Source organism: Accipiter gentilis, chromosome 2 (assembly GCF_929443795.1).
Source record: "Accipiter gentilis chromosome 2, bAccGen1.1, whole genome shotgun sequence".
NCBI lineage: Eukaryota > Metazoa > Chordata > Aves > Accipitriformes > Accipitridae > Astur > Astur gentilis.
The window spans coordinates 42279855-42295199 of record NC_064881.1 but is presented as its reverse complement, the minus strand read 5'-3'; the positions used below and the strand labels follow the sequence as shown (position 1 = coordinate 42295199).

The following is a 15345-nucleotide window of genomic DNA, read 5'->3' as shown; positions in this document are numbered from 1 at the left end:
AACTCACCTCACTTCAAACAAGCTCAGTAGGTCCCCAGGAGCTGCTGGCTCCATGAACTCAGTCTGCAGGCTTGACATAGATAAATTCATTATTTCAATGCATAAACTCAAGTAAAAAAGTAATCTCCAGACCATCCTGTCCAGAGGAATTGACTCTACTTTATCTTGCTTTATTCATACCCCACAGCACCTTCACCTCCTGTACAGCTAGCCTGAAGACAAACGTACAGACCACTTCAATTATAGAATGTACCATCTGTTTAATAATGAATTTGAGATGCATCTGCTCTAAAGAGTAGAAATGAAAACACAGCATCTCCTTCCGAAACATCACCACGTGTGTGTTACCATGCATAAACCTTCAGTTTCATCACTGACATCTATTCAGTCCCTTCAGAATACATTCTGCATAGCTGTAAAATCAGCTCTCTAGGAAGAGGACAAGAAATGTCAGTCCAATGAAGAATAAGAACCAACGTAACCAGATTTGTTAGCCAAAGAAACTGATGCTTTAGAACCCGCCATATGGAAATTCAGCTAATAATACTTTATCAGACTGCCTTGGAAGCTAGTACCAAGGAAAAGAGCTCTCTTCAATAATTCACAAGGTCAGAAATACAGAGACAGCCTACACAAATTGCCAGCCAGGATCAATGCAGAACAAAAAGTGCAAGGAATGCTACAAAACTGAGATTCAGCAGTCTTCCGAATACAAATCCCAAATCTATTTCTGAATCAAATGGCTACACTAGCACTGTCAGACTTGCCAGGCACCTGAGAGTACCAAGTCTGAGAAAGAGGGGATGCACCATGCCAATTTTCTATGTATGCATTCTTCCATCCTCCCAACCATGATTATAAAAGAAAAAAATCTTACGTAAACAGCACTGGGCTGAAACCACACTCCTCCTCCTGCTTCTAAGCTGTCTCAGAGTCAGGTTCCCCAGACACTTGAGTCCCATGCATTAACTCAGTGATGAACCACTTTTCCAGAGCTGGACTCCAGTTCTCCAGGAAAGCTGGGTTAAAGTAAGTCTGCCCTCATTAAATTTACAACAGACAAACAAACATGAATGTGAACCAGTTGCACCTAAGGAGTAACAAAGTCCTACACCCCATCCTTTTCTCAGAGGTTCCTGGCTCTGCTTCAAAAGCCAGAACTTGGCCAACCTGGAGCTAAGAGATGCTGTCATATACAGCAATGATTATAGAATCAACAAGTTCATTACAACAGATGAATATCATTTATCATATCAGTATTTGCCAAAGGCTTAGTCCTATTATTTAGATAGTTTTATAAACAGCTATATGATAGTCTGCAAGTAACATTTTAACCAAGTCTATTTTCTGAAGCCTCTTTATCCAGTATGGAGAGCTCTCCCTATTAATTATATAAAACTGCCTTACTTCAGTAGTGTTCACTAGCAAAGAACATCCACTTGAATAATACTTTAAATTTAAAAAAAAACCAAAAACCCACAACCAAACCAAACCAGAACAGAACAAATCCACTGGTTTTTCCACATGCTGCCTGTTGCTGGAAGCCAAGACAATAACAAGAGAAGTGCTGACACCTACAGGGCAAGACATTTGTGTGTCTAGAAACCTCAGTCTGGTAAGTGCTATTACATCACTCACACTGTACAGTTCAGTTAAAGCATATGATTTCAGAGTACAACAGCTAGTTGATCCGAGTAATGGAGTAATACCTCATCACCCATTTTCAAAATGTGTTTTGTTTTTATACATCAGGTGAAAATACAATTCAGGCCAATTCCTGTTGATTGTTTGAAGGAATTCAGAGAGTTGGAAAAATAAGCCATGAGAGTACTTTCCGATTCTATTTCTACTCCCCGTGTCCCAGTCTGCTCACACCCTCGGCACCTCGCATTTCTGTGTCTAACTTCTTTCCCAGTTTTTTGGGGGTAGGAATAGTCCTTGAGGACTTGTTAAGAGGAGTTTCCATTTCTCAATTCTGTAAGAGGGAGCTCTAAGATATAACAGGTCAGACAGACACTTCGCCCCTTCTCCCAGCACTTTTTCTAGACTATTATTCCTTTCCCCTTCTTGTCATTAGCTTCTTTTTGTTTCCATTTCTGTTTCCTGGTTGAATATACTCCTTCTATGGCAACAACTATTTTCAGTCAACACTGCTGGACTCTGTTCACTAAACCTCATAGCTCATATACACGTCACAGGCTATATATGCTACCGAATAGCTTACAAATCACTGGAAGTTTAGCATGGATAATACATGGAATGTTTTATTCCCGATAACTGACTTAATTCTTCCTGTTGTTTCTAAATCTCTCTCTTCCCAGGACTAGGGACCCCACTGTCCTGCAGCTTTTGAAGCAGCATGCTTACAAATTGAAGAAACAACAAAACAGTGTCTTGTCAAATCATTCAATCAGAACCCGTGTCTGAATTCAGCAGCTTCTTCTAAGATAACTCACAGACATTTAGAGCTATCACAGTGTGCAATGCTACCCTTCAAACAGACGCTGTAAGCAGCAGACTTGTAGCTAGGGTAAAAACCCACGTGTGGTAGAAAACAGAATAACGGAAGTCCCTCCACCCTCATACAGGATTTTAGGTAATAACGGCAATGAAAGAAATCTTTCAGCTTGCCAAAGGCTTTAAAAAAGGGAAAAAACCAACACATGAACATTATGAATAACAGGAAAGACATAAGCAGAGATTCAAAGTTAGATTTTGCACATGCACGACAAGCACAGTGTAAAGCAACTAAGAGGGACATGCAGGCCAGCTGCGGGTAAAAAGCTGAGGCTGCAGCACAGAAATGCACAGGAAACGAAACATCAAGAAGAAAATGGGTATCGCAGAAAATGCAATAGATTTTCTGTCTCTAGAAAGAAAGCAAGCAAAAGCTACAGCCCAGGAAAAACAAGTTCAAGTCTTACAATGGTAAAATCATAAAAGAACTAAACCCTTATCATTTACAAACAAAATGGCAAAGAGGTTGAAAGAAGACAAACACAGAAACCACTGTTCTCAAGTGATATTATCACTGATGCATACAGTGCAGAAGCAATTCAGAAGACACAACAGAAAAACCTATGAAAGCTTTGCAACAGATCTCTTCAGTTTCTCACGATGGTTTTTTTCAGCTGGGATGCTTCCTACAGGCACATTATGTCTAGACATAAAGGATGCAGCCACTTCATTAGTATTTCCTTCTTTCATATGGAGGGGGAAGACCCCAAACACAATAGGACAGAAAAGTCAATAAAAAAGCAGCCAACTCTCAGATGAGGAAATCAGGTTAGCTGTCCAGTAACCACCAAAAAGAAACTTTCTGCATTTGCCTGTGTAACAGTCACAAAGGGAAACTCACTACTGCTAGACAGCCACAGCTGAAGCAGTGTTGTGTGTGTCTCAGCAGCAAAACTCACACCCAGAGCTGGAGGCCACAGAAGCCATTCAGTGCTGCTGGACAAGGAAAGCAGTCAATTCGAAAAGCAGTCAATTCCCCCATACCAGACACCAGCAGGTAAGACAGAACGTGGAAGCACATCAACAACTTCCAAGTTGCTGCAGCCACATGCCTTCTTGCTACTGTTCTCAGCAGCATCACGCTCCTGTTCTGCAGTGCTTGATCACCCCCATCTCCACCCACCCTCTCCTCCTCCAAGGTCTCTGTACTTTACTGCTGCCATGGGCTCTAGCCCCAGTCTTCTTGTTGCCATTAAGTTTTCTCGTCACTGGCTCATTTGGTTCCATGCACCTGCTACCGCACAAATACCACATTGATAAAGCTGGTCTAACGCTGGTAGTCTGGTAGCAATGAACTATAGTTTTACAAAAATGTGTTGTGCTGTATTACTGGCTGTATGTTCTGCTATACTAATGTGAATTTTGTCTAGCATTTGACCCTGCCCTACTTAAGTGTATAAAATCACTTCATGTATTTTATAACCAGAAGCATAGAATAGTTGAGGTTGAAAAGGACCTCAGGTGGTCTGTAGTCCAACCTCCCGCTGAGAGCAAGGTCAGCAGATCAGATAAAGTTGCTCAGGGCTTTATCCAGTCTGTTTTTGAAAACCTCCACGGATGGAGGCTGCACAACACCTCAGGCAGCCTGCTCCAGTCCTTGGCTGTCTTCATTTGAAAAAGAGGGGAAAGAAGGGGAAAAAAAAACAAACAAAGAAACACACTTTCTCTTATATCATTTGCAAGGAAAAAAACCCAAAACAACAAATAAGCAATTGTAAGAAATTATATTGCTGTTGTACAGAAAGATATTAGGAGAAAACATGGGTCAGCTGTGCACCTGTTTTGAGGTTCTCTCAATTCTGCTCGGACTTGGAACAATAGCTTTCTCTGAGTGGTTGGGAGGGTGGAGGGGAAAGCAAAGGGTGGAGAGCGGAAGCCTAGAGATACAGGACGCAGATCCATAATGTAAAGAGACAACAATTAAACAAATTAGGTCTCCATTAATTTGCAGGAACCCAACATCAGTATTTCATTAAAGTTGTCATCAACCAACACCTCCATCACCCTATTTGCATGGCGATACTTGATTTTGTGAAGCTGTGGAGAATCATCTAACAAAAGAATCAAGGATACAAGGAGTTATCTGCAACCCTAAAGCCTGCATTACTGAAGACAGTGATTCAAGTTTGCTCAACCTGACCACATCATACATCATTTAGCTCCAGGTGTACAAGATGGAACCCTGAGATGTGTACCTCACTGCAGCCCCAGAAGTACTTTGTTTCCAAGCCCAGCTCAATTCCTGAAGCCTGCCCAGTCCCAGCTCACCAGAAGGCCCATTTCCAAAAGGCATCTTGTACCAAGTGTTCCTAAGCAAGTCATCTTGATTATCAAAGTCACCCAAAGCCCTATTCAAGGAGCATTAAAAAGCTTGGCTTTGTTCCAGAGGATGGGGGGAGGATTAATATTAGCTTGAAGTGCTGAACAATAAAACCAGATACATTTCATCTGTGGTCCAAAAGGACCCTTGGGCTCTATCACGATGACAAAGCAAGAGGCAATCATTTGGAGTATTCAAGTGGAACAAAAGGACTCTGGGTTGAGAAGGAAGAAAAAAAAAAAAAAGAAAAAAGGTAGTTACATACCCATTCTCAAGAAAATCCAAAATAAAATAAAGGAAAGTTTAAACCCAGGAAGGAGGTTTTTAGATTTCATTCACCATCTAGGATCTAGGTCTGTATTTCTTTTTTATATTGTAATCAGTCAGACTCTCTGCAGTTAAAGAAACAAACAAATAACAATTTTGGTCTCATTTCTTCCAAGTTCCTAGTCAAAGAAAATGGGTAAGACACCACAAACACAAGTGCCTTTAAATATCAAGTATCAAACACTACAGGTTTAGATTGTGGCTGAAGGAGATAAGTGTCCACCATCCTCTTGTATTTTCCCTTCTCCTTACAGGTTAAGCATAGAGCATGGAAAAGACTACACTAAAATAAGGGGTTTCCATTGATAAAACTGCATTTCTGCAGAATTGCATGCATACAGGAAAAAAAGATACTTTGATGACACTTGGTAATCTTGAGCACTGCAGTGACAGAGTGACATTTTAGCACTGTGCCCAAGAAGAAAACTACTGCATGTGAAGGATTCTGCACATAGTTTGACCTACACCACAGTTTATTTGTAAACATTTGTTACATGTGCCAATAATTTAACTGAACACAGACTTTGTACAATTCAATGTATAATATTAACAATGTCACATTAGAAGAGTGCAACTGTATTCAGTTACAGTCGTACTTTAAAAACCTTCAAAATACAAACCATTTGGAACACTGAACAAGAAAATAAAGGATAATTTGAGAATGATGAGGGAAAAGAAGAAAGAACTGTGAAATAAGTCATGATCAAAAAACCTGAAAACAAACGTAACACACTTTCTAGTTGGCTCCTGAACATCTTCAGGTATATCCCTCCAGACTGAATACTACTTGGGTTGTGCCAGAGCACAAAGCCAACCTCTCTTCTGCAAGTTAAAAATATTGCTGAAGATAGAAACTTAAAACAGCTTTACAGTGTGTAATGCATGTGATTTTCCCCATTGTCAATAAAACTACCTGAAGAAAAGAAATTGATTTAATTTGTCTTTATTTGCAATTCAATATAAAATAGATTCTTTTGGTATGAAGATATTTGATATCCTATTTTTTACACCATATTTAAAACAATTGTCACATACTGAGTAAAGCCTCTGGACCATCCCAAGCACTGGAGCTGTAGTTGAGTTTCAGGTATTTTACGAATTTCTTTGGTTGCAATCTATTCAGTAAACTTCAGATATGCAGACTTGAACATTTAAGCTCCTAAACTAGTGTTTAAGCACATAAATTAGAGTGGCTTGAGTTCTAAAAAAACTGCAATGTATCTGGAATTTTCACCATTAACTCTAAGATTTATGGGTATTAAACAACTCTGAAGAGCAGGCTACTTTTATTTAGAAACTTTACTTTAGACAATGTAATAAGAAAGGGTATCCTTCACTTAGTAACACTGAAAAATACGCAGGGAGAACAAGAAATTTTCATCCATTTTCAAACTTCCATACAACTTGCACTATCATCACTTTACGTACTAGTATAGACAGTGCATGGCAAAATTCAATACAATACGCCAAACTAGCTCATCTACTACAGCCCACTGTAGCATTTAAAGTAACATCTATAGTACTGAACGTGTAAGCCATCACCACTGCTTAGCTCCTCTACAGTGCTAGATATTGGCTTAATCTCCACACGACAATTCTCACAGTAAATGTTTACTCTGTCATTTCTAGAAGATTGGCATCTAATTCCTCTTTAATTTCTTTTGAAGGAAATAAGGCAACTTAAAAAAATGCTATGGAGAGTATGCATGTCCAGTACAAAAGTCACTGTAGTGTAAATGACCAATTTTATATAAATAAGCTAACTCTAATATATGCAGAATAGTAAGTTCAGCTGCTGTTGGTAAAATACAAAACCAAAACAGATGTAAGAAAGCGGCACTGAGCAAACTGAAGTACTACAGACTTCCAGTTTCTTAGAACACAAATCCTATACTTACGCTTTAGGAATGTATATTAAGCAAAAGGAAAAAAAAGGAATTTTCACAGTTGTAACTGAAGACACTGCATTATCCTATCGTGGTATGTTTGTCCTTTTCAAATTTCTGTGATGTTTTTTCTTACAGCCATACAGAACAGGATACAAACCCATATGTTGCCATTTTTCTCCTTGCTGTTGTCCAGCATCATCTATGCCACAGATTCTTCGTCCATTACATATTGTAGGCTAGTAATGACAGGAAGGTTAAGTCTCATTTTTAATTATGACTATTTAAAACAAGGCAGTTCCAGTAAAGAAAAGAGTTGGCAGAGTACTTTAGACAGCTGGTTTAAAAGTCCTAACACTTTACATCTCCAGTTCTCCTTGTGTGTTAAATGGGACAGACTTTTTTAAGCTGGCAGAAAGTTGTTAATGCCTAATATAAACAAAGTGAAATCACACTACATAAAATCATCCCCTACAAATAGAGCCCGAACATGATTTTAGATGAAACAGCTCACTGTTAACGTTTGTCATAATCAGCAGGTAACGGTTCAAGGAAAACAGATGCCGAGAAGTCTCTGCCTACACATCCCCTGCTATTATCTTCCTTTGCTAAGAACTGTCATGTGAAAAATCAAGAGCTCTGTTCTTTCAAACATTAATCAACAGGACAGATCCAGTTATCTACCTTAAACTCAACTTATGACATCAGGAGTTTTCCCACAGCAATCATCACCAGCTTCAAATAACAATGAGGGACTAACTCCCGGTGTGATCAAATCTCAGACACTCCTGGTTTCATAAAAAGAGCGAGATGAATCCATATTATCATGGAGAACCCCATGAACAGAGCCAACCACTTTAGCCCTTCCATAATTCTGCGCCTCCATCAAATTCTACCAGAGATGAAAGTGCACCACTCACCTTCAAAGTGGCCTTAAGTCATCAGCAGGCTGTTGAGTCTGACTAACTCAGCCTCCTGCAAGCACCAAATCTCTTTCCACTGTACTGACTTGTCAAGGCCCCAGTGTTAAGCCAAACTGCAGAATTCAACAATTCTTAACGCCCCATATCACCATGATACTTTTTTTTTTAAACAGTATCACTGAGCTTTCAGAGGAAGAGCCAAATCTCTTGCCTTTATACTGAAAGATTTTCAGTAATACAGTACAAAACTAAACAGAATTTATGTCTGAGTAACGAACATAGAAAACTACTATTGCAATTTTGTGGTGACAGCATAGAAATTTAACAATCATCAGAAAGCCTAGAAACGGTGTGTTTAGTTATAAAAGAAAGATTGTCTCAAGATAAAAATAGTGCTGACAGCTAAAAAGCTCTCTGTTGCAGCAAGATATGCAGTAATGAGTAACAAGTTCTAGACGGTTTAAGCACTTCCCCAATACTGCAACACAACACGTTTTTGTAACACTACCTTTACATGGGTTATGCTGCAGCAGCAGTACACTTCTTAGTGGTTGGCACTAGGAATTAACCATAATAGAAGAAAGGCATTCAGTGATCAATGCATGAGAATCCCTATTTGACCTGTTCCTTAGGTGTGGTTGAAAAAAACTGAGGAAGGGGACCATCCGTTCCATTCAGATAATACACCTTCTTTGAACATGAGATTCTTGGCAGGAAGTGGAACACCCGTATCTGCAGAAATAGGCTGCAAAAGCAAACTTGAAGAACCAGCATCATGGAGCTGATCCAGTGTTGCAATACCTTCCTAAAATCAAAAGGAAGAAAAAAGTGCCTTAAAAACTAGACAAACAATGAAGGATTTAACAGGTAGAATATGACAGGCTAATCTAATCTGCCAATACACTTAATGTTTCTGAAGTGTGTTACTTTAATCCAATAAACACCAAATCATTATGGAAATAAAAAACAGAATAAACAAAAGGAAGCATGAAATAAGCATACAGTTGCCTCAGCTGCATTGGTGCATGCATCATTAGGCTTCCACAAAACCTTCAGGGAAGCCTGAGGCTTAAAATTGAAGGGAAGACCTAGCACAATGAATTTAAAGCTATAAAATCTTCAGGACAGCTATCATACTGCTATTTATCCCATACTGTGCTAAGAGGTATATGTGTATTTGGAGGCACTGACTTGACCATCTTTTGATTAGTTTTATTTCCCACAAGTTTGGTTTTCACAGCTTAAAAAACACTTCAGCACCTTCTTTTTTTCACTCTATGATCATTACCATGAAAAGTGTATCTCAGAGATAACACCTAAGACATTAGGACAGAAGTCACTTGAGACCGTTTGACAGATGGTTTCAAGGCTTCAAATCTACTGGGAATCTCCAATATTCCCATGAGGAGGCAGTTTCAGGATCACACCATCCATAACACCACCTGGTTAAGTAACCTGCAAGTTCCTTACCTTACTGAAAGATAGAATTTTAGAGAAAAGTATCATAAGACATAAGCAGCTAAGCAGATTCCATGTTACATGTAGACATGCCTTGCTAGCATACACTTCCATGTAGAATTATAGCAGGCTGCAGACCTGACATTCCTCCTTGCCTGCTACACAAGACCCCTATTCTCTATCTATGCTCTTAAAATCCTGCCAGAGTATGCAGTTTTACATATTTATACTCATTCAACACCAAGTTCTAGAGGAACTTAGGGCAAGTGCAAAAAGTAACTGGTATGAAATACATGTTAATGTATTTAATTTTTTTCCTAAGGGAACACAGTTGACTCGAGATGCAGATAAAAATCTCAAAAGATTAGCATATCCATGGTTTGCAGTAGATCTCCCTAGCATATCTAAAAAGCGACCAAGTAACCAGCAGAGTAGGCTGTGTTACAACAGGAGTGAAGAACAATTTTGCTGTGCAAATCCCATAAAAAAAAAGAAGCTAATTACACACAAGATGCAACCACAGAGGTTAAGAGACAAGTATTAAATAAGGCTGGAAAAGGGATAAGGAAGTACTCGCTTTTTGCTACCAGTAGAATTTGAGGCTGATAGTGCTCTTAATACAATTACAATTTAAATAAAAAGCAAATAAAACAAACTATGTATGTTTCTATACACCCAAGAGTGGCAAGTAGGAAGGCAAAAAGGGATGACAGACCATACAGAATGATTTACATCTGGATTATTGCTCCTTACCTGGAATGAATGAACAAAATTAAGGACCTGAAGAGACAGCTTTCTACTGGAATGTAAGAGTTTTTGAAGGCTGTCAAAAACAAAAAGAGAAGTTATATCCAAGGTGCACAAATTTTTACAAGTACCACCATAGTGACTTGCTCACAAGTAATTCTAGTAGTGCCTAACACTATGTGACAAAGTTAAAAGCTTTCACACTTACAGCTTGATAATATTGTCATCACTGAAGAGATGCTTGACTCATCTGCTCGAGTCTAGTCAGCTAGATCTATTTTCCCTACCACTTACAACGCACTAAAGTGAAGCTATTGCAATTGAAAAATGCTATTTTACATAAGATATTAATATATTAGACTTCATTGTATTTCATTCTTATCTAGGACAGTCTGGTAACAAGACTTTTAAGAAGCAGATTAGTTATACACTGTAAAAAAGCAGGTCAACTACTATAATAAAATCCTTCAGCCATGTTTTCAAGCAGACTTATTTTTGGTCTCCAGTACCATGCCCTAGGAAAAAAAAAAAACAACAACAAAAAAAAACCAACAAACAAACACCAAAACCACCAAAAGACCACCACACAAAAAAAATCACCACCAAAAAAAACAACAGAGAACCAACCAAAAAAAACTAAACCCAAAAATCCCACCATTGAAAGAGTAATCTTTCATAAAGAAAAGCTACAGTAAAAAGCAGAAGATAGCTTGATGATAAGCCATGACTAAACTTAGCAAATAAGATACCAATAGTAAAAGAAAATTTCCACAAGAACTAAATGCATTTTATATCAAAGCATTACCAGTATGCTTTCACCGCCACCCCAGAACAGTTAGGAGGAGGAAAGAAAGCCTATGCTAGGCTAGGAAGGGGAAAGGAGTAGGAAGACACCCAAATTTACTTTTTTCCTGATCTGTTCATAGACAGTTTTCTACAAAGAATTAAATTTCACCTTGCAGAAACTAAAAAACCAGCCTAATCTTAACCTTCACAACTAAGGACTACTAGATTATACATTATAGCTGGTATATAAAGCAACCACCTTACACACTAGAATTAGGTACTCTATGAAACTTAGCTCAGGTCTGCTCTTAGAGTTGCAGGTATCATTTTTTGCAGAAGCTCTGGACATAACACATACAACCTGTTAAACCTGTAGCTGATAAATTACAGCTCACCTTTCTTTTCTACATAATCCATGAGTGGCAATTTTTCTGCAGACCTTCTGATTCAGCTCAGAGCTGAAGAGTGGAATACCAAAGCATAATTCCAGGGGAACCCATTCCAGTTCTGTTGTGGGTACTACAGAAAGAAAACCAAGAGGCAATCAAATTTTAAGAAAAGACAAAAGCAAGAATATTGACCCCAGAATCAAGTTATCTCAGATCAGGATCCATTGGACAGTTCAAACTTTTAAAGACAGTTCATTTACTGAACTGCTCAAAGATTTAAGGGAATCTGATTTTAAGGAGGAAGAACAGTTAGTGTTGCACTTGTCCCAGACAATAATCAAACAAGAATGTGTTCAGATCCTTAAAAACAAGCTATCTCATTGGACTGAAAATGTTTAGTACAAGCCTTTTGTCATGCTTTACCTTCAAGGCTTTGCTTGACTGCAGAATCCATTGAGGTTTCTTCTATTACCATCTCAAATGATTCTGTGCTCCCATTTACATCAGATCCTGACGCTAGTTCAGCCTCTCCTAAAGGTAAAGTAATTCTTACATAAACATGTAGATGAATATAAGTATAGTTACCACCTGACGTAAGAAACATCACAAGCTTTGCCCAAAGACCATACAGCTATAAAAGTGGAGGAAGGGATATGGAGAAACATAGGGTCTGACTCATTTTAGAACCAGAGTCACCTAGGGATCCCCAACACACTTATGTAAGGTTAAGTTCTGGTATACAAAAATGACACAATTTACTTTTAATATTTTGAAATTATTCTTTTTCTCTTCTGTTGACTGCTCTAGTCCAGTGATTTTCAGCCTGTATGTGCTATTTCTGAACTAGTTGCAAAGAAGAATTAGGAAGCAAGCCTACTGCCAACAGATTTACACTCAAAAAGGGTTCCTAACTGTGTTGGATAGTGTTTTGCAGAGTTCCAAATCAAAGTATTTAATCCTTTGTTCACCTTTGCTAAAGTGATTGTATGTGAAATTAAGGGAACGCAGCCAAAAGAGACAATTATTATTAACCCACCTCTTCCATCAGAAGCATCACTCAGCTTTCTGTTAGCATGCCGACTTGAAGGATTCAACATAGTGACATAGCCACAAAAATGCTGCAAGTCTACTTTGTTTCTCAGTATTTTTAAAGCCGTATGAATGCCCATGTTCACACGAGAGAAATCTAGTAGAAAACAACACATATTCCAGCTTACTTTACAAGAAGCCTCCTCCACAACCATATAGTTCATCTCTAAGCCAGGCTAAGTTTTTATCTGGATTTTTTCTCTCTTGTAATGCTCCATCTTAGTGATCACATTGGTAGATCTGGGATAACACATAAGTGATCACAGTCTTCCCAGACCAAGCTAGGTATTTTATAGTACAATAAAAGAGCTAAGGAGAAGGAAAAATACAAACAGAAGACAATCTCTCTCTCGCACACAGACACATACAGACAGCAGGGATGGCAAGGTTCAGCTAGGAATCAGATGTCCAGCTCTTTCAGTGCCAAAGTCTTTTATGGTAAATTCAATACAAGATACACGTGCCACATATCTGAAATTCTGAAGAATTAGAATACGGTATTAGAGGTTAACAAGGAGTTTCAACATTGAGTTGTTCATGCTAGAACTTAGAGATTCTGCCTTCAAGCTTTTTAACCTAGCATCAAGTTGGAAGAAAGGCATCCCTGAGAGAGCAAATATAAAAGTAACTCATTTTGAACCTAGTAAAAACTAAACCAGGAAGTTAAAAAAATCCGGGCCAACTAGACGTGAAGCTAAGTTGTAGCTTAAATAATTTTAGATTTCATACCTGGAAATTCACATTTTTATGACAGCTCTCAGTTGGGAAGGCTATGGCCTCAACTATTCAAAGCTTGTGTTGTACTCATCAAGGAGTATTTCAGAACATGTTCATTCCTGCCTTTCAAAATCAGTTGAGCTAGGCAGACTTTGAAGGAATAGGAGATTTTGGTGAGAAAACTCTTCCGGAGGAAAAACCCCCATAATAATTCCTAGTGCTACTAATCAAGATAAGTTTGTTCAGTTTTGGTCTCACCTGTCTTACAGGTAAGATACGCTGAATAGAATATATGGAAGATTTATTTATGCAGTTAATAAGCAAGTACGCACAAAGAAAGACTCAAAGGTGTTTGTGGAAGTTACTTCTTTACATCTGTGCTAGGAGAGAAGAAAGGCCAGAAAACAGTCTAATTAGGACAGAGAAGATAGAAGGAAGAAGACCGTATCTCTAAGCTCAGAACAGACTTGTCAACCATTCAAATATGCTTTCCATTTTCTCATCTAACTTGACTCGTAAGTCCAAAAAAATTTGTATTAAAAGGATTATTGTAACCTTACTGCACAAGGTAGTGTGCAAGAAAAATATGGTGGTGTAGAGATTACATTAAAAGACAGTCAGTTACCTCCCTGCTGCTCAGCTTCATCAAATGGGAAAGGTATGTGCATTGTTTCTCCCATTCCGTGCATTCCATGACCCTGAACACCAATAAATTAAATTAGGAACAGAAAAATATACTCATCAGCTTAGCTTAGTCCTACCTGTGCTCCCTTTTAATGAGTACAAGTCAAGTTGATGAAACAAATAACCAAAATGAGATATTTATACATTAAAGTTCTTGCTTAGCTGAAGTAATTAAATCAAATACCCCACACTTCTCCCCCAAATGCATGCAAGTAAACACCATGAGGTTAAATTTCAGTGAAGAGCGACAATTTTTCTCTCCAATTACTGGTTATAAACAGATTTCCTAATCGCTGAGCACTTGTGGAGCAAACAGAGTTTCCACCCCTAAATACGTAACATTTTTGAGCAGTCAAGGCTGTCACAAGTGGGCCTTTGAGAATGTGTAATTTTATGTTTGTTACAATATTAGACATCTATCTGAATGATTAATTCTGAGGTTTCAGCTGAACTGAAGAAACAGAAGACGAAGCTATTTTACTTCTCCAAATAGACAAACCCACTATTTCTGCTGGTTGTAATAAATAGCATGTTCTGCTCATACTTTACTGTAACAGCTAAATACCATGCACTCCAAAAAAGTACATTTCTTGTAATGGGGAGCATGAACTGTTATTCCTTTTACCACTGCTGTCTAAAAAGCTTGTGGATTCTCCACTTTCATTCCAGTTTCCTATATCCCCAACACTCGTAAATCCACATCTCATTTCTAGCTAGCAAAACGTCTGCCCATAATGCAATAATGCGTACATAATATGCATTCAGTTCAAAACCCATGTTTTGACCACCACTGAATCATAGCAGCACTGGCTACAGAAGTTAAACATATTTTTCAGCTCTTGGCAGAAGCGTAGCTCTCCTACATTGTTAATCTCCTCTACCACGTAACAGCATAACTCAAAAAATTTTGCACAGTTTTCATCATTTATACAGAGCACTCTGTACCTGAATTAGAACAGCAGAATGTGTTAAAGCATCATTCAACATTGTGAGCACATTTGAAGTAGGAACTACTCCTGGGTCATGACCCCAAGATGTTATTAGTAAGCGATCGTAGCCCTAGAAGAGAGAAATTAAGAATATTTACAGTAGTAATGGACTATCAAAGCACATAAAGTGAAACAGTGGAGTTAGGCATTAGCATATTGTTACAATTAGGAAGTTACCACAGGCAACTACAACTCTACAATGTTCTACTTTGTACCAAGGATCACTCATGTTCATATTCCTGGTAAAGACAGAAGTTTACCAAACTCAAACTTAAGATGCCATTTTGAACAGCAGATATCAGTCACCAATTCCTTTAGAGCTATGTGGCCATCGCAACAGCCTCTTAGCATAAATTTAAAAGCAAAATATAAGCTAGATAAACTAACACTGTCAACAGAGAACAAAGATATATCAATCCCCAAAACACCTATCCAAGGGGGAGGGACAGGAAGACAAGAACACTGACTAGGAAGTAATTTCCTAGTTTCTCAGTTTTCAAGACTGAATTCCCC

At 38.4% G+C, this 15345-nt stretch overlaps 1 protein-coding gene across 1 annotated transcript in view; it reads right to left on the bottom strand.

The window, feature by feature from the left end:
- FER1L6 (fer-1 like family member 6) overlaps nt 1-11482 on the bottom strand; it is a 137787-nt gene extending 126305 nt beyond the window's left edge. Inside the window, exons 1-2 of the mRNA XM_049826813.1 lie at nt 11360-11482; nt 10185-10254 (exon numbers count right to left, since the gene is read on the bottom strand). Of these exons, the coding sequence (XP_049682770.1) occupies nt 10185-10254; nt 11360-11381 (92 nt within the window). The 5' untranslated portion in view covers nt 11382-11482. The remainder of the gene's footprint in view (nt 1-10184; nt 10255-11359) is intronic.
- Nucleotides 11483-15345: the final 3863 nt, after the last annotated feature.